At 37.9% G+C, this 20,419-nt stretch overlaps 1 protein-coding gene across 1 annotated transcript in view; it reads right to left on the bottom strand.

Moving 5' to 3' along the window:
* LEF1 (lymphoid enhancer binding factor 1) overlaps positions 1 to 20,419 on the bottom strand; it is a 64,639-nt gene that overhangs the window by 8,946 nt on the left and 35,274 nt on the right. The window contains exons 4-8 of the mRNA XM_075200722.1: positions 16,584 to 16,716; positions 13,209 to 13,299; positions 6,369 to 6,491; positions 5,940 to 6,102; positions 1,957 to 2,064 (exon numbers count right to left, since the gene is read on the bottom strand). Coding sequence (XP_075056823.1) covers positions 1,957 to 2,064; positions 5,940 to 6,102; positions 6,369 to 6,491; positions 13,209 to 13,299; positions 16,584 to 16,716 — 618 coding nt within the window. The remainder of the gene's footprint in view (positions 1 to 1,956; positions 2,065 to 5,939; positions 6,103 to 6,368; positions 6,492 to 13,208; positions 13,300 to 16,583; positions 16,717 to 20,419) is intronic.

The following is a 20,419-nucleotide window of genomic DNA, read 5'->3' as shown; positions in this document are numbered from 1 at the left end:
GAGACTGACCACAGAGATAAAGACAGCCAAACGGGGACTGTTACTTCTGTCAGTAAAGGTAGCTCCTTAGTGAGAAGCCAAAACGAAGTCTGAACAAAGACACCACAGCCATGTAGACTGTATTTCGTCAAACTTTGTTTGTTGTGAGTCTTGGGACATGCAATATACTGAAATGCCTACAAAGAATCTTGTTCTTTTACAAGAAGACAGCAGTGCATCAAAGGCTAAAACTAGATTGATGCCTTGACTTTTACTGACAGGGTTAATGAATAGTTTGGAGAGCAGCCCAGTTCTGCAGCTGCTGCACACCCTGGTGTAAGGCAACATGACACCCTAATATTACTCACTGCTTCCACCCCCTGCCCAGCCTCCGAAGACACCTCTTTTGCCATCTACCATTTGTCTATCACTTGTGTTGCATACATACTTTATAGCTGCAATAAAGAAAAGACTTATTACAGCTTTTAATATTAATTGGGTTACTGTAGCCCTTAATGTTCTATTGTAACTTTTGGGTGGCAAACAAGTTGGCTGCTCCTATCCAAAGTCATAAACACATATGTGCAGTTAATGAATATTCTCTTTGCAGAATAACGTATACATGTATGTTTTAGTGAACATTTCCAAAATGGTAGTGTGATAATGGACCTTACTGAGAAATATTGCAAATTTCAAATTTTGCATCATATTATGAACTTTATCTCCATCGCTCACGTGTATTTTTGCAATGAAGACAGGAGTATATTATAAGAGACAGACGTTTAGACGTTTGACTTAGCTAAGCACTGTTATATTTGTTATATTAGTATTCACTCAGACATCCTTAAAACAACTGAAATATAAAGATGCTAACGACATGCTTAGGCTAGTCTTGGGAGCAAGCAAGCTGATTAGCATGCGTTTACTGGCTGAAGTCATTACACGGTAATAACAGCAAGCCGTGTGGCAGAGCTGGTGGCAGATCACTGACAAGCTGAGATGTCAATCAGTGGTGCTCTCACTTTAGAAAGATCGATAGTGATTGACAGCATCCTAAAGATCCAGCTGAGGACATTCAGTATTGGAAGTTGGCATGACAGTGTGGACTAGTGGCCTTTCTTTATACTAATAGGAAGCAGTGTGAGAGGCTTTTATTAACCACTTATATCAGCATTACTATAGGTCATCTACTCCCTACTAAGCAAGCAAGAAGATGTTATTCCTCAGTGAAAGCTGTCAGTTGTTGGGGCCATGTATGTATGGGCAATGCCTCGCTAATTACCATGCTTTGTTTAGCACTGTTGCTCTGATTTTGCATCCAATGCACAATTAGGATGATGCACCAGCAACGAAACTATCCATGCACTGTATCATATGTTCTGACCCTCATTTCGCTATAATTCAAACTAATAACAATGTTGTAATTTCAATTATTTAGTCACCACTAGCAGTGCAAAACTAGATCATTATATTTAGAGAATATGTCCATCATCTTGTTGAGCACCAACTACTTCATTTATTGCAAAAAAGGTGAATATTGTTCCTATTGAGCATTTTTGTGGGAATGCCACAGGGGCAAACGGAGGATTGTCAGGGGGGAGGGGGTTCCCCCCCGACCCCCCAAAAAAAACCACCCCCCACGAGAGCTGCTGCACATGCGCAGCAGCTCCGTTTCTTCAGCGCTGTCCTATACAGCAGCCGCGGCGCTGTCTAAGAAGCGCCCGCGGCGGTGCTGTATACACTACAGCACCGCCGCGGATGCTTCTTTGACAGCGCCGCGGCTGCTGTATAGGACAGTGCAGCTATAGCGGCCACTTAGTTAGCGCAGGGGGGGGGGTTTCTGGAGACTTAGAAACCCCCCCTGCGTGCGCCACTGTTCCACTGTGCTGAAATGTATCAACTAATTTGCACAATGTCAATTAATCAATATAAACCTTGAGGTTCACGACTCGGGAAGTATGATGGTAAATTACTCACATAGTTGTCTCTTGCAGACCAGCCTGGATAGAGCTGCATGTGTAGCTGCCTTTCTTTGCGGGCTAACTCGTAATATTTGGCCTGTTCTTCACGAGACAAAGCGTGCCACTGCAAGAGGATAATAGATAAAGAGTATAATAAAGGCACAACCAACATAATTTATATATCTAAGTAAGCCATATGCAGACAAGAAACCCCCCCCCCCGACCACCATTACAGAAAACAACCACAGACAAAAAACAGTATGGCTGTAAATAATAACACTAGCATAATACATCAATTAGTCTTGCAGTAGTTTTAAAATATATATCAAATTCAAATATATATAATATGTATTATTTATTTAGATCTCCTCTTTAAATGTATAATTTGTATTGACTAAGAATTTAAAATGAGCATTGTATTATAAAATCAAAATGAAGCCAAACACACCATTATTACTTCCATTAAGGCAGGTATCGTTCTAGTTAATAATTTAGCATTAAGAATCCATTACCATTTCAGTAATGAAGTCTGTAGGGCGGCAATTTGTTTGCAGATATCTAAAGATTGTTAATTGATGTTCAGGGTAATTCTTAGGTCTTACCCTGAACTGTGATGTTTTCCTGAGATTTCATAGCCTGTTAAATCACAAGATGAAGTGTAAATACAAGAGTTACACAGTAAGATGTTATCATTGACAGCAATGATAAAAAATTTATGTTGAAGTGTATGGAGCTGGGTCTAAATTCCTCTGAATTAACATAGTGATGATTGTCGAAATTCAATAGCAAATCCTTCTAAAATATGTCACCATAATCCACTTTTATGTCAATCAGTGGTGCTCTCACTTTAGAAAGAACAATAGTGATTGACAGCATCCTAAAGATCCAGCTGAGGACATTCAGTATTGGAAGTTGGCATGACAGTGTGGACTAGTGGCCTTTCTTTATACTAATAGGAAGCAGTGTGAGAGGCTTTTATTAACCACTTATATCAGCATTACTATAGGTCATCTACTCCCTACTAAGCAAGCAAGAAGATGTTATTCCTCAGTGAAAGCTGTCCGTTGTTGGGGCCATGTATGTATGGGCAATGCCTCGCTAATTACCATGCTTTGTTTAGCACTGTTGCTCCGATTTTGCATCCAATGCACAATTAGGACGATGCACCAGCAACGAAACTATCCATGCACTGTATCATATGTTCTGCCCCTCATTTCGCTATAATTCACACTAATAACAATGTTGTCATTTCAATTATTTAGTCACCATAATCCACTTTTATGGTCGGCTCTCCAACCACCACAGAGACATATGTGCATAGGAAGTGAATAGGTGTTATGCTGCCATGTTAAATACTATGTTGGCCGTACATATTTTAAGAGGGGAAAGCCTATCTGCCTTAGGCATGGATATGCATTTTGAAAATGGTAGAAAATAAGGATCTGACTTAAATGAACTAGAAATCAGTGCAATGCAGATAATGTTAACGCAACATACTGTTTGTGTCTAATTATACCAGGTTTCACTGTCATATCTGTGTCTGCTGTAATCATTGCTTGTTTTAGTCTACAGTCACCAAAATAACCCAGTTTGTGCCCAAAGGTCCCTAGTCCATCTGACCTCATAGCGCCAATCATTAATGCCTTATCTTTACTCTGTAAAAGACACCTAATTAGTTCTTGCATTACTTAAGCAATTGTTAATTACATACTGATGTTTAATAACAATATTCGCACTTCCTACACATCTGGAACTGATCTGACAATTGATCATACTTTATGGTAAACACAACTGCCAATCTGAGTAGTGACTTCAATTACTCAATGTTTTTAAAACTATTTATGTATATAAAAGAGGTAGCATTAAAGCAGTATTATTAGTGTTTAGTTCCCTAGCCAGCTGAATGTTTGCAGTTATTTATTTAATTTGTTACTTAAGCAATTTATCAGATGAATACTTCCCAACTGTCATATTTTTACAGGACATTCCTGCATTTGATGCCATATCCTGAAAAGTTTGCCTACTCAGTCCCAGGCTGACAAAGTGTAACCCACCCATCCACCATGACATGGAGGAATCACTACTTGTATTTATACAATTAGTAGTTGCTCAGATTTACATTGCATTGAGAGTATAGGAAAGATTGCATCTGACTAGTAAATGTTCAGATCCCATCATTAACATGGGAAAGTCTCTGTTATACTTCTCTGGAAGTGGTCTTCCTGGTGGTGTGGAGAAGAAGAGGAGAACACAAAGTGGAAGGAGAATATGTAAGTACCAATAAAGACTATGGGCCTGATTCATTAAGGATCTTAACTTAAGAAACTTCTTATTTCAGTCTCCTGGACAAAACCATGTTACAATGCAAGGGGTGAAAATTAGTATTCTGTTTTGCACATAAGTGAAATACTGACTGTTTTTTCATGTAGCACACAAATACTTGATAGCTTATTTGTACATTGAAATTTAAAGTTGATATTTGTGTGCTACATGAAAAAAACAGTCAGTATTTAACTTATGTGCAAAACAAAATCCTAATTTTCACCCCTTGCATTGTAACATGGTTTTGTCCAGGAGACTGAAATAAGAAGTTTCTTAACTTAAGATCCTTAATGAATCAGGCCCTACATGTTGAACTTTCTAATCAAGTTTGAGTACCCTTAGACCACCAATAATAGGTCACATCTAGATCAGAGGTCAAGAAGATCTGGAAATACATCCCAGGCCTAATACAATCTGCAGATCCAAATGTTCCCATTCATGTCCCTCCACTCCAAGAGCTGCTTAAAATGTTTCAGTTAAGATTCCATATAGTGGTATGGAAACTAGAATAAAGCTCTCCAGTTTATTACAGGAACCTTCAAACACCCCTGAAGGAAATAACTTCTACAGAACAAGTGTCATTAGAGCAGCCCGACTTCAAAAAACATGAAGAAAGAAAAGAGGTGGAAAATGTAACATAATTCAAACGTACGGGGTTCCAGTTTCTAATGAATGTGTTCTTGTCAGCCAGATATAGGAATGTTACAAGACAACACTGCATCAGCAGAAATGCTATGTTACATTTATGAAACATACAATTGTAATTTAGTGGTGAATTGTAAATATATTGTTTATCGCAGTTTATAATTTTTTAAGTATACAGTCTACACCCTCTATGTGGCCAAATATAGGCGGATCCAGGGTGAGTAGCCAAAGCAGACAAAATAAGGCCACTCAATGCTCGGGCTAAGTGTCAAACAGAATACCAGACCATATTACGGCCTGTCAGTACAGTTGCATTGTGTGTTCTCATCTTCTGACTACCCACCCCAAACTAACATATTAGACAGACCATGAGAAACAGGGTAAGCAGCTCCCATGAGTGGATAGGGTCAGTTATCAATAGTTGACTCCTAAAGGGGTGAATATTGAGTTATGTTTGGCAGCTCAACATGCTAATAATTCATAGGTAACAATGGCTAAGATTAGAATGGCATGGGAGTCTGAGGGGAAGACATCACCAACTTGCGGCAACAAATTCCTGTGCCGATGCCTGAGAATTCTGTCAAAAACTCATCAACTGATAACATTTCTTGATAACAGTTCTACACACTTGTAGAAGCTATGCCAAAAAGTGCTGAATCTGACAAATATCTTATTAAGGTACTTTATGATGGCAGTTCTGAGTAGTTAGCTGTATTTACTTTGTAGCATAATATAAGTATTAAAATATTTTAATATCCTAATATTTCCAACACAGGCAGCACTTATTTTGTTGGAAAATTAGTACTTTACTAAAGCAATTTTATTTTTGTTACATTATAAATGAATCACCTGGGACATGTAACAGAACAGCGACAAATAAAACGTTGAAGGTTCACTTCCTCATTTACTCAGTATTCAGATTGCCAAGCAATAACACCATAATGAATGAGAGTCACAGGAGTACAGTCATCGGTGTTCTGTACAGTAATCTTCAGGTTAGCAGAAAGTAAAACAGAACCCCCAAAAGCTCACCCTTCTGCCGAGAATCTGATTGATGGCAGCGCTTTCTTTAAGCGTACACTCTGCTACAACATTCGCTCTCATCTCTTTCATATACAACATGAAAGCATTCAGCGGTTTCTTTATATGAGGTCTTTTTGGCTCCTGTTCTTTTCTCTGTTCATGATGAGATTTCCTAAATGGTAAAAAGAGAGAAACTGAGATTAACAACACAAGATCTCGTCATTCATCTGCTTGGGTGGATCACGTCCAACTTCAGTGGGGCCTATTAATATGACCAAAAAAATGACTGCACACAAAGGGAAATAGCAATCATCGTTTACCAGATTGTCCTTATATCCCATAATATTCCAAACAATTTCAGTTGGATTATTGACAGACATTGCCGTTGCAGTGTGTGTGGCCATCAACATTTTAGATTTCATTGAAAAAAACACTCACATATGCATTAAGTCGTTGTCACTATGGTGATGTTCTTGTTTAACCTGAGGATTAACAATAGCGGGGTGAGGGATTCCAGTTGTGTGGTGACCCGGAGGACCAGGAACCATGTGATGTGAATACCTAAGACACAAAAAAATATATAGAGAGGTTAAAAAACATCATTCACTAGGTTTAAATAAATCCACTTCTAACTGTTGGCTCCAGTTATTTTCAGTTTACTATTCTGTAAATATTCAGTAGAATATATAGTATAAATTACTGTGCATCAAGAGAGATATTTATCTCCATATTTGTATGTTTTAACATAAATAAGATATGCCATTTGCTCTCTCTGCTGATAAAAATTAAATATCATTCAAATCCAAATACTTCAAAGGAACAATACCCCCTGTAGTCAAATTATCAAGAAGTATGCCTAAATCTTTGCTTGGCTTTGTGAAGAAATCCCATATGGACAAAGAATCCCTCCCCAGTTCAGCTATAATCGTTGTACCATAAATACAGGGGCTTATTTAATAACACTGTTCAATCTGCACAAATGTGCTGTAACCCACAGCAACCAATTGGGTTACAGCTGACATTTGTCCAGCACAGAATCTAACTGGTTGCTATGGGTTACAGTACATATGTGCACAGAGCACCGTATTATTATATAAACCCCTGTTGGTCCCTAATTTAGCTTTTTCAAAACAAATAAATCATATATGACAAACAGCTGAAGTTCCAAGCAAGCATAAATAATCTGAACACACAAGCTAAGCGTTGTGTAATTATTTTCTTACAACAAAGTAAATGAAAACAAGTAAAGTGCACATAATGGATACTACAAAAGTGTGTATTTCCTGATAACTTTAAGCATAGCATAAAATACATGAATATATCCTTTAAAATAATCAATTAAGGACCCTGTAGCGGTCAATATGTGTCCTAAAAGCAATCATACCTCTGTGATGTTAAGCATACAAACAGACACAAATTAGCATTAAAGAGTCTAAAATCGAGTGTATGTATTATTGTTTTACATTTGCTTTGAACTGCTTATATTACATTGTGTTTCCTTTTGATTGGAACTACTTTACACTTTGAACTGGATTAACATATTTAAAAAGAACAGTTCAGACAGAATAATTGATTCATTCCTAGCCGACTTGGCTCAATCAATTCAGTTCAAACAGGGTTATTGATTGACAGATTCCATGTAAAAATGGCTTTAGAAGCTGCAGGCGTCTCTAATGCCTCTCTCCTGACAATCCCAACACTTAGTGAATTGTCTTTATTGGGGAGAATAGGCCACAGACATGAAATGGAGGATTGGGATTATTCTAGTTTAGAAGATTAGACATCTTGGCTATCAGCTATTGTACCTCAGGGATAACTGCAGGCCATTTTATCACAAAGCATTACAGGCATATACAACAATATTATTAGTTAGAACAATACTTTTATTGCCAAAATACAATTAAAAACAAACAATATGGTAAACCACATTTCATATTTATTGCAGTCAATCGTAGCTCACAAATCAAGACTACAAAATGGCGTCTTTTGCTAAAGCAAACAAGAATTCACTATGCTGTGGAAATATAGGGACCATCAGTTGGCGTTAATAGCATTAAGGGCTAGATTTACTAAACTGCGTGTGGAGATGTTGCCTACAGCAACCAATCAGATACTAGTTATTATTTATTTAGTACATTCTACAAAATGACAGCTAGAATCTGATTGGTTGCTATAGGCAACATCTCCACTTTTTTAAACCCGCAGTTTAGTAAATATACCCCTAAGAGTGCTTTAATCATACTTTGTGGCAGATGAAATACAAGAGTAAAACTGAGATACCTGGGCAGCACTTCTGCCTCTCAGCACTGGGGTCTTGAGTTCAATTCCTGGCCATGGCCTTATATGTAAGGTGTTTGTATGTTCTCCCCGTGTTTGCGTGAGTTTCCTCCGGGTATTCCGGTTTCCTCCCACTCGCCAAAAACACACTAGTAGGTTAATTGGCTGCTAACATATTGACCCTAGTCTGTGTATGTATGTTAGGGAATTTAGATTGTATACTCCAATGGGGCAGGGACTGATGTGAGTGTTCTCTGTACAGCGCTGTGGAATCAGTGGGGCTATATAAATAAATGGTGGTGATGATGATGATGATATCTGAACGAAACAGAAACAAAGAATTTGATGGCAGAAACCAACTTACAGGCCCATCTAGTCTTCACCTTTTCTTTGGGGGGTGGGTCACTACTAATTTAATTGCATTAAATAAAAGTCAAAATTTCTTGAAAAAAGATCATTACAGTGACAATTTTCTAAATGGTATTGCATCAGAAAATGTAAATTCATAATAGCAGTTACTATAGCTCATTTATTACTACAAAAAACAATATTGTTATGGTCAAGCCATTGGCTACAGTTTGCATAGTCGGTTGTACACAAATTATATTTGGATACTATTAGAGGTTGTGAATCAAGCAACCTCAAATATGATGCAATAGAAAATATTACCAAATTGGAACCCATTGTCCTATTTCAAGGCAGATATAAACCTGGATGGGAATTGGAGATAAAAATGGGATAACTTTAGCCCTCTCCGAAACTGTTCAAGCATTTCAAAAATATTATTCATCTACCTAATTGACGTCAGTAGGGAAGGTAATCTTGATTGACTTCTAGTTATGTATGCTTTGCCCATGTTTTTCTTAACTATCTGGTTTACCCAAAAAATAGCATTTAACCAAGAGTATCAAATTAGTAATATATCTACAATAAGTACTATTAAAATAAGAGCAAAATTAAAAATCAGGTTTATTTGATTATATATTACTATATTTTTCATTTTACTATAAATCTCTGTCATAGCAAATATTGGGGGAGGGGCTGGTGATGTGGTCCTGGTCATACGAGCCCAGCTCTGATCTTCTGAGCATGCCAGAGGCTGCTTCATTTGTGCCCTGTAGCAGTCGTACACAAGGCAGTGGCGGTAGTTCCGTCTCTGACTTTGGGCATTGTAATATTACAGTTAAACTGTGACCTCTCCCCTGGTTTTAAGAAAACATAATAAAAAAAGTGATGCAAAGAACTTAACCAAGAAATTCAATACATATGCAGAGCACTGTGGAGTTGGTATCAGTGATTTTATCGGTGCCTGGAGTCCATACTTGCCAACTCTCCCGGAATGTCCAGGAGACTCCCGAAATTTGGGTCAATCTCCCGGATTCCCGGGACAGCTGGAAAATCTCCCGCATCCCGCTGCAGCCACCACTAAATGACGCGAATTTACGGTGAATTGCGTCAAAATGACGCGATTTGCCCCGCCCTCCAGTCACGCCCATCTCCTGGAAACAGATTAGAGAAAGTAGGTAAGTATGCTGGAGTCCCATAGAAGTAAGAAATATTGCACAGTTCAAAATGGATGTTAAAAAAAAAAAAAGCAAAAAAAACCCAAAACCGGCTGCTGCAGGCAGGTGGTGATACTGAGTCAAGTGTTTTCCCCAATGTTAATTAATTACCACCTTGCAACCACTTGTAGTGAGTTGACATTCGTTGAAACAAGACTGCATAATGTAAACGTATGGAGCTTTTGGTGTTTATATGCTTTATTAGGTGCATGCAATGAATATATGAAAAGTGTACATTCTGGGAAATTATTAAGGTGGAATCGCCTCCTTAGAAAATCGTGTGCTTGCTCCTGATTGTTAAAAAAAAATAGGGTCAAATCATCAAGGAACGCTCCTAAAGCACTGGTCTGCCCTTCACATCGGAACCATGTTGTGGTGATATGATTTCCATGTAAAACCCAAATGAGTGGAATACTTGGAAATCACCTGGTTTTCTTTCTACATAAATCAGGAACAGATTGCAGAGTCATCAAGGCCTGTTTCATGCTTGGGACTTGGGAATGATCGTTTCTTCCCCAGCCACATCATGGCTCCAGCACAAAGGGGGTTTGTTTCCCAGTAATGAAACAGCCCAACATGAATTAATTGAATAATAATCTGTTGTAAAAAGAACTAGTTTCTGCTTACAGAAAGTTGTGGTTAACACACAATTACAAACAACATCTGAATTAGATTTCTCTTATGAATGCAAGTGGAGTCAGGGTATTAGTTTTACTCCAATCACATAAACTAGGCTCATGGCATGTCCAACGAAAAGCACAGGAAATGAGTGCACACTGACTAGGTGAAGTATATAAACATTATGCTAAGTATGGATTCATTCTGATATTTTATTACAATATAGTAACAATAACAGTTTTTTTCATGCTATACTATCAGATATTGGACAGTAAAGTTATTAAACTCTACATGATTCGTCTTATATAAAAGTTCTTATTAAAGGGCAATTTCACAAAAGCAAACTATCTGCATGAGCATGGAAAATTAGGAAACCATCTGTTTCACGTAATCACTATAATAAAATGCGCTGTACTGTACTTTTCTAGATGGTTTCTCTTGAACGGGGTAGATCTTGTTACCTAAAATTTCCGTTTCTAGACCTAAATTACAGGTTACTTTATATGAATAATCTACTGTTGCAGAGCAAAAAAACACATTACTTGTATATCACTATAAATGAAAACCTGTAGTGTTTACACTTCACATAATACAGTTTTACAATAAAACAATGCCCTGGCTAAAACTAGCATAAGGACAAGTTCCTATGTGCCTTACAGTTTCTGATTTACTCACCCCTGCCTCAGTCGGTAATAGTTCTCCAGGAATCCACATCCTGGAGAACTGTGAATAAATAAAACAAGCAGTGCAAATGTATGGAGAGTGCTGACAGCACATATATGAGGACTCAATGATTATGCTAGTTATGGGGGATGGAGATTGATTTATAACATAAATAACTAAATAAAAAGCAATGTTACACGGAGTCCTTCTTGAGGTAAATGTAGTCAGCATGCTGTCTCATCCCCTTACACAAAGCAGACACAATTAATCTTGTGCAGACAGGATTAATCTCTTTTTCACATGATTCAGAAACAGGGAGTAAAGGGAGAGGTGATGCACCGAAGCCTTATTCACAGATCTCAGTCATTCACTAGCAGTCTCCCATGTTTTGTACAGACTGACATAGACACACACAGGAGCACAAAAGTCTACATGTGAAGTATAGAGCTTAGCTTTATGACCCAAACTATACAAAGAGTTAGATACAAACAGAAAGCTGTGGGACCTGATATTTTCTGCTATGTTCTGTTTGTAACGGATAAGGATACATTATATCACACATTACTGATTGCTTACAAAACTGCAGTAGAAATGTGTGTTAAAAATGACATTGTACCCCCATGCTTTAGGAACTAGTTGTTCTTTTAAGGATATATCGGTTTTAGTGAACCACACACCCCCTCCAAAATAATAATAATAATAATAATATACCCAAATGTATATGGGTGAAGGTATGGGCAGGGCTGGGTGACTTCTAGGCCATTTTTCCCTCACTGTATATTAGGACGGCTAAGTAGTTCTAAGAAAGCAAGACTGGAGAAACCTTTGGATGATGATAGAAGCAAAAAGGATTTATATTTATTGTCTTTGTGTACCAAATTCAAAAGTATGTTTCCCACCTAGTATTCTATTTACAAATACATTTTTGGTGACCAAATATGTTTCTGTCATTGTTTCAAATGGCTACATAAATATTGGACATGACCATATGGTTGCGATAACAGTACAAATTATGAATATTTATAAATACTTGAATATACACAACATGTCCAAAAGTATGTGGACACCACTTCTAATTATTATGTTGGCCAATTTCAGACACAACAGACAGGTGCATAATATCAAGCATACAGCGATGCACTCTCCATAGTTAAACAATAGAAGTATATTCGGTACTACCGAAGAGCTCACAATCTGACACTGTCATGGGATGTCACCTTTCCAATAAGTCAGTCAAATTTCTGCCCTGATAGAGCGGTCATGGTCAACTGTAGGTGCAGTTACTGTGACATGAAAGGCCACACAAGCTCATAGAATGGGACTGGCAAGTGCTGAAGCACGTAGTATCTAACAATAATCTAACTCCGGTTGCAATACTCATTACTAAGTCTCAAACTGTCTCTGGAAGCAACATCAGCACCAGAACTGTTTGTCAGATTGAGTTTCCAAGGCCAAACAGCCGCACACAAGCCTCAGATCACCATGTGCAATGCCTAACATCAGCTGGAGTGGTGTAAAGCACATCACCATTGGACTCCAGTGAATCATGATTCACTATCTGGCAGTCTTGTGGACGAATCTGGGATTGGAGGACGCCAGATCGATTCCTACCCGGATGTGTACTGCCAACTGTAAAGTTTGGTGGAGGAAGAATAATGGTCTGAGTTGGTTTTCATAGTTTGGCCTGGGCCTCTTTGTTCCAGTGAAGGGAAATCTTAAATAACATTTTAGAGAATTGTGTGCTTACAAGTTTGTGGCAAAAATTTGGGGATGGCCCTTTCCTGTTTCAGCATGACAAACCCCTCTGTGAATTTTACTGGCCTACACATAGCCCTGCTCTCAACCCTATCGAACACCCATGGGATGAATTAGAAAGTTGACCACGAGCCAGGCCTAACATCAGTGTACGACTTTACTAATGTTCTTGTGGCTGAATGGATGTGAATCCCTGCAACTATATTACAAAACCTAGTGGAAGGTATTCCCAGAAAAGTGCTGTTATAGCAGCAAAGGAGGGACTGACTCCATATTAAAGCCCATGGTTTTGGAATATGGATGTGATATTCGGATGTCCACGTACTTTTGCACATTTAATGTTTTTACAATACAAATACCAGTCTTGTTCTGCAGACAACTGAGCCTATTCTCATAAACTCACCAGCCAAGAGGAGGTGTCATCTGGCCCACACCTCCAGGAGACAGCGGGTAGAAGGTAGGTAGGTCAGGGGCTTGAGGATGCCTGTGCATGCCTGTTAATAAAGCAGAATGTCAAACATTGTCCCAAAGAATACATGTATGTGTGCATAGACACAGTCACATAAATATATTTTTTTCCTCCCTGAAAAATAATGTACAACAAATAATATTAGGTTTCAGTCCAAAAAAAGTGGTAAGTGCTGCTATTTTACCCTGGAGGACATTAATTCCTTCTCAGCCCTCAATGGATTAGTCACTGTCCTCCAGTTCTGTTCTATTTTGATGGATGAGGAAAAATATACATGAACAGCATGCATAATGCAATAACCATGAAATTTACATTTATAAGGTGCTTAGGCAATTTCTGATTTCGATTTTAACCCTTACGATACACAGCAAGGAACTCCTGGCCCAGTACCAATAGGAGATTTGCTTTTCACTGATAACCAAGGTAAACAGTCTTATTTTGATTTCATAGTCTGGGGTATGCCCTCATATTGCTGTTGTAATAAAAGTTGAAAAAATCTTTTAAATAAGCAGCTGCCCAAATTAGGCTTAAAATACAGCTTGTAGATTAGGTACATCATATTAAGGCCTGTCCATTAACACACATTCCCTAAAGGTTACAGTGCATTTTTTTTCCTCTCCATTCTCAACCACAGAGGATCAGTGACTAATTAGGAATCATTTTTAGGCTTCTAATGCTAACTCTTGATATGATTCACTTGGCTCCCAATTGTCACTCCGGCTTCTACTAAGCTCATCATCAAACTGACGTCTTTGGGCTGCAAGGTCAAGCTGTTTTGCATTGGTAGAACTTTTTGTAGAACAAAAATGATATTAAGAAAAATCCCATAGCAAATTACTCATCTTCTCTCACTACATTGGGAATAGAAACCCTACAACTAGTAGACCAAACTCCTTGCAACGAAAATGTAATCCCATTCCCAAATGGATACCAGCTTTTCTGCACCATAATTCACAATCTTAATACACAAATAGGAAGGGCAATGGTATTAACAACACGAGGAAGCCCTGTTATTATTTACTTATTTAATGAGGTTTTTTTGGGTGAGTTAATATTATATTAAAATTGACCTGTCATTCCACATAAAACCAATTAGTGACCATAATCATTTTTTATTACATTTTTTTGTATTGTGCCAGAAAATGCTTGTTAGGCCTTTTTTTGCTCTGTGTATAGAGGATATAGCTGTAATATATGATGCCATTGTTCAAGATAACAACTGAGAGGTTAGGTCTGTAGGTAAACTCCACACTGACAGTAAGGTCATATGTACAGATTGGCTCATAAGGAGCCCATGCATTGATGGGGACCAGTGACATCATGTAACCACCAGTCTACTGGATGAGAACCTGATTAGATTTTGATTGGGCAGAATGATTTTATATGTTGATTGTTATTTGAAGGCCATATATGCTACAGTGCTACAGTGATGGCATTATGGTCAAAATGATCAATCTGGCTGGCTGGATTATTGCATTTGTGACAACAAAATATCTCTCTCATCTGTGCAAACCATCATGTTCCAGGTCTAGGTGCTGCAGTCCTACTACCTCCTGCACTGGCCTCATGAAGGCCTTATATCCTATGTAGGGGCAGGAGACATGGATAGAGCAGTGGGTTCAAAAGTTCAAACCGCTTTAAGATAGTTTTGGGTTTAATACTTTTTTTCTGTGTGCCATAAACTTTCAAGGATGCTAACATTTTGGTATCCTTCTTTAAAATAACAATATAGCTAAAAAGTTTCCAAATTTGGTTTTCATGTATAGCTATATTATATATTTATTATATCTATTAGTAGATCTTGTATACATAGTTAGTTGTATTTTAGGTTTATTGGTCATTTAAGTCAGCACTGCAGAGGATAAAAGCTAGCAAACTTTTTACTAACTAAATTATTCAAAACATGGTCAATTGCCTAATGTGTGTTTTACTAGTGCAGTGTGAAGTGATGCATCTACATAGGGTTTCCTTAACACACGATAAGGAGTGTGAAGTTATTTATGAGCTGAGTTATCCTTAGCAGGGCTTTTATTTTAGGAGGCAGGGGTATACCTCAACATTAAGCAATTCTGCAATAGAGTTTTATGTGCTGCAAGATAAAATAAAAATGACCACCTAGAGAACGGAAGTTCACAAAGGGATGAACAGTAATGGGAAACAAGAGCAGTAGAACTCAGGAAACCGTTACAAGAAGGTCATGGATGTCATCAATCTAAGGAGAATATTGGTTTCTACACTTCACTTCAAATACATTGTAAAGGGAAAATATTACTTTTCTCCTCCAATGGTATTTCATGGCACATATCTGTCTTCATAATGCAGAAGATTTAACTGTATTCTTTTATTTTATTTCCTGTCTCACAGGCTGCTAGGATGTGTTCGGATCATCTTTTACAAGTTTTTAGTGTTATGAACAGGAAAAGTATCACAATCAACAGCCAAATGATTTAAATATATAACAAATATCACGATAATGAAATACATACCTTTTGCAAAAATTGTAATTTTTTTTTTCATTTTAAAAACTGCTTCCTGATACTAATCTTCAAAGCAATTAATTTGCTTGGAGTATGTGGGCCTGAGTCATTAAGGAGAGCAAAGCATAAAAAAGGAGTAACTTTGCACCCAGGCACAACCATGTTACATTGGAGGGGGTGGTAAATTTAAAATGTGGGGACAGATTTATAGTTGGGATAGGGCATGTCCTAGAACAACTTTACATTTCAGTGTAAAAATAAAGTTATCAAGTATTTGTGTGCTACATGAAAAAACAGTCAGTATTTAACTTATGTGCAAAATAATAAACTAATTTGCACCCCTTGTATTGTAACATGGTTTGTCCAGGAGAAAACTTTCTCCTTTTTTTTTTGCTTTGCTCTCCTTCATGACTCAGGCCCTGTATGTTTGCGTGGGTTTCCTCTGGGTGCTCCACTTTCCTCTCACAGTCAAAAACACACTGGTAGTTGAATTGGTATGTGATAAAATGGGCCATTGCGCGCGCGCGTGTATGTGCATGCGTGCGTGTGTGCATGCGTGCGTGCGTATGTGCGTGCGTGCATGCGTATGCTTGTGACAGGGAAATAAAATGTATTACTCCACTGGCTCAGGGACTGATTTTCATAAATACTTTTATACATGAACAAAGGCGAATAATAATCATAAACTTCTATGCTACCTTAGTTCTTAGTGGCACACAGGAGCTAGATTCATGTGACAGCAATGGCTTGGTTATAATTCATAAAAACATTATTTTTACATATCAGCAAATAAAGTAAAATAGTTTTCTTAAACTAGTACAATAATGCATACCTTGCTTTGAACCAATATCTGAGGGCATATGTGAGGGGTGAGCTCCCGGTGCAAAGTGTTCGTCACTGTACGTGATGAGCGGCGTGAGAGGATGTACTGCATGTGACGGCTGCACAACTGGAACCTTGTTTGACTAAAACAATAATGAAAAACATAACATTTACACATCCTAGTCAAATCACATACACAAATATGTATTTCAGATGGTCTATAGCAGGGGTAGGCAACCTGCGGCTCTCCAGGTGTTGTGAAACTACAAGACCCAGCATGCTTTGCCAGTAGATAACCAGCAGTTAGGTGGCAAGGCATGCTGGGATTTGTAGTTTCACAACACCTGGAGAGCCGCAGGTTGCCTACCCCTGGTCTATAGGATTACCACAGTAAATTAAATAGTAAATAACAATTGTTAATTAAACATCAATAAAAATGTATCTAATCAATTGCATATTAAAAAAAAAACCAGAAAGGAACTTGGAAGAAAAAAAGACATTTTTCTTTTGCAGCTAAAATGGTAACCTAGATTTTTTTTATTTTTTTTTAAACCCTATAGCTGCAACTGTAGAACATTGCAGCTATAGAGCATTCAGATGTAGTATACTTTAAAAAGGTACCATTATTCACTTGCCAGACATAACTTTCATTTGTGCATACTCAAGAAACAGTCCTCACTCAGAGAAACACTGTAGACCTCAGTTAGTCGGACGCAATTAACACCGAAATCGTAAGTGTAAATTGCATCCCGTAATTTATACAGTATTTAGAGTGGATCAGATCTTTAGATCCGTGTGACTTTGAATACTGTGCAAATTGCACAAACACGCCTATTTATCTGCCTTATGGGCCAGCGTGCAGTGTATCATGCACAGCACCCTGTAAAGCAGATAATTAAATAAAAAAAAAATGTAAAACAAAGTAAATATTGGTGCACACCTTTAATTTTAAATTTAATATTTTTTAACTTTGTTTTTTACTACATCACGGTGTCTTGCACCAGCTGAAAGCACCCGCAAAAGATACGTCTCCTAGAGACCTATCTGCAATTGCTTTTGCTTCAAAATAGCATGTAAAGTGCATGAACACGCCCTTACATTGCTAGGCTCGCCCACTACCTTCCCCGTTCCACCTCTCTAAGCGCAGAGAGGTGCAACAGAGAGATTTGTCTCAGTCTGAGTGCAAACTGAGACGGATCTTTGGCCAAAAGTGCTTTTTGCACTGAACAGAAGAACTTGCGTCCGACTTTAAATCAGGCCCAAAGTGTGGCATGAAAGTGTTTTATGGTGTTAAGCAAAAAGACTCTTTCAGTAATACGTGATTAATTTGTAGAAACAAAAAAAATATTGAAAGCAAATATAATTAAGTATAAAAAGTGATTACACAAGAAACAGCCTTATATGTGCAAAATAGGATAGAGGCCTTGGGTGAATTAACAGAAGTCAATTGCTCTATTTAGGTAATAAAGCTGCTATCCTACATAAAACAAAAATTCCAGATACACTCTTTAGCAGTGTGTATCTAGCCCTTCCTGCAGCTTCTCCATCTTTGCTGGGCTGGGTATACACCATTCTCGATTAACCCCCTGCCTCTATTTGTGCGTCACACCAGACATCATTGGGAATCAACTGTATTATGATTTTTGAGCTGAACAGAGTTCACATGATGTCAGAAATATGGCACAGTGGGTCTATTCTACTTTTAGCTCCTAAAAAGACTAATCCTGTAACATAATAATAATAATAATAATAATAATAATAATAAGTTTAAATACATAGTAAAAGACTATATGACTTCTTCTATAAATGAAATAAAAGTCTTGGAGGGCTAATAAAAATAATTAGAGTTTAAAATAAGGTTAAACAATAATAATAGTTTTAAATACAAATATCTCTAAAGAAGAAAAATAAAAGCATATCTTTTTGTTTTTATTTCCAGGGCTTTTCTTACAAACCACAATCTATAAGAAGTTGTATTACTGTATCTTATTAACGTCTGGCCTTTCCCTCCAGTCATAAAAGCTCAAAAAATCCAGCACCATGAATTCTAACTAAATTATGCCATCCTAGCTCTCCTCTTAATTTTACGGTTTTCAACACAGATTTGCTTTCCTGTGGGAAGAAGATAAGAACCTAAGGATTTTAATTTAAGCTTTGGCCTTGTCTTATATTTTTTTGCCGGGTGCAAAGTGAACGTAGTTCTGGTAGGTGTGTCAAGTATTAGATCTCTTTTTTGTCACTAAATAACAAAAGAATTATAATATCTGGCAGATATGCATGAGTTCCACTGGGGAATATCTGACATGACACTACTATGTCCTTTTGATGCATTGTCATTTAGAGGAGGTTTAAAGTTCAGGAAAATAATACAATTATAATGGTTATTGGCCGTATTGTTGCTTTTTCCTCTGAAATACAACAGCAAACAGTGTTTTTGTCTGTTATCATCACACTGATTATGTTTTGCAGTGTTTGTTAAGTTGTATTGATCTCATGTAATGTCTATTCTTTTTTATTTATTATTTTGTCAGTATTTAGCAGATTGTTCCCATCCATTCCTCAAACAGCTCCCCTACATGTATAATGGTAATGTTAGAACAGATTTGCCCTACACAATGGTTATTCCATTACGATGTGAGTCATTGATGATTGTGGTGCCTCTATTGCCTTGTGTGGGGCCCTATTTTCAGACTCCCTAAAACATTCCATGTATATTTCATATTTAAATATTTTTTACTAATCATACTGTCCCTTGCATCCAAAAGTTGCTTAAAATGCACACCAATCTATGTACCTCATTAGCGATAACAATTACCTTCTACTGGCTGAGAAGGTACTACTATACTACTGACTGGTGCACAAACTGGCAACACATTGACTTGTCACCTCTGCTCAGTGCCGTAACTAGAACCTTTGGTGCCCTGGGCGAGACAGGGCACCGGCACCCCCCATCTAAGTGGGAGTGGCATTTGACAAGTGGGTGTGGCTAGCACTTTAGTGAAAGAATTGTTATATGCACACACACAGTGGTATATTTCAAAAATATATAGCGATAGTGAAGTGAGTTTAATATATTGTGATATGTGATGAGAGAGAGAGAGAGAGAGAGCGAGAGAGAGATTCACTTACAAGACTTTGAAGCTTCAACCCTTAATTCCCGCAGTGGAACGCATGTGCGTTCCACTGACAGGAAGTTCGGCATTTGCGTTCCAAATGCCGAACTTCCTGTCAGTGGAACGCACATGTGTTCCACTGTGGGACTTAAGGGTTGAAACTTCAAAGTCTTGTAAGTGAATGTGAATGTCTCTCTCTCTCTCTTGGAGGCAGGTATGGAGGCAGGTAGCGCCCCCTTGGCCTTGCGCCCTGGGCGACGGCACTGCCCGCACCACCCTCGTTACGGCACTGCCTCTGCTTGCTTATTAATATTATTTATTTAGAAAGTGCCAACATATTCTGCAATGTGGTGCAGACTAAGTGACGCATACAGTGCATTATACAAATTATATGAGAACCCTGATCAAAGAGCTTACAATCTAATGGTCATGCCAAAGTCGTGACTGGAGGCACTGGAAGCATTTTATCAGCAGGTAAAACTACAGACACAGATGGGATTACCGGACCACCATATTTTCCAGTAATCTGTGCCACAATTAATACATTTTACCAGCTTCTTCAGAAAAATGGTTTATTGAAAGAATCCCAATCTGTGTCCATAAATATCCAAGCCTTCAATGACAGCGCAGCATAGTCAATACTGGTGCTAATGATCAATGCTGGGAGCCGCCCCAGAAGAAATAATCCTTAAAGCCTTTTAGGTGACATGATCCAGAAAGACCTGCCCTATGA

Source organism: Mixophyes fleayi, chromosome 1, assembly GCF_038048845.1.
Source record: "Mixophyes fleayi isolate aMixFle1 chromosome 1, aMixFle1.hap1, whole genome shotgun sequence".
Lineage (NCBI taxonomy): Eukaryota > Metazoa > Chordata > Amphibia > Anura > Limnodynastidae > Mixophyes > Mixophyes fleayi.
Note: the sequence above shows the minus strand (reverse complement) of the source record. Positions and strands in the feature narration are given on the sequence as shown.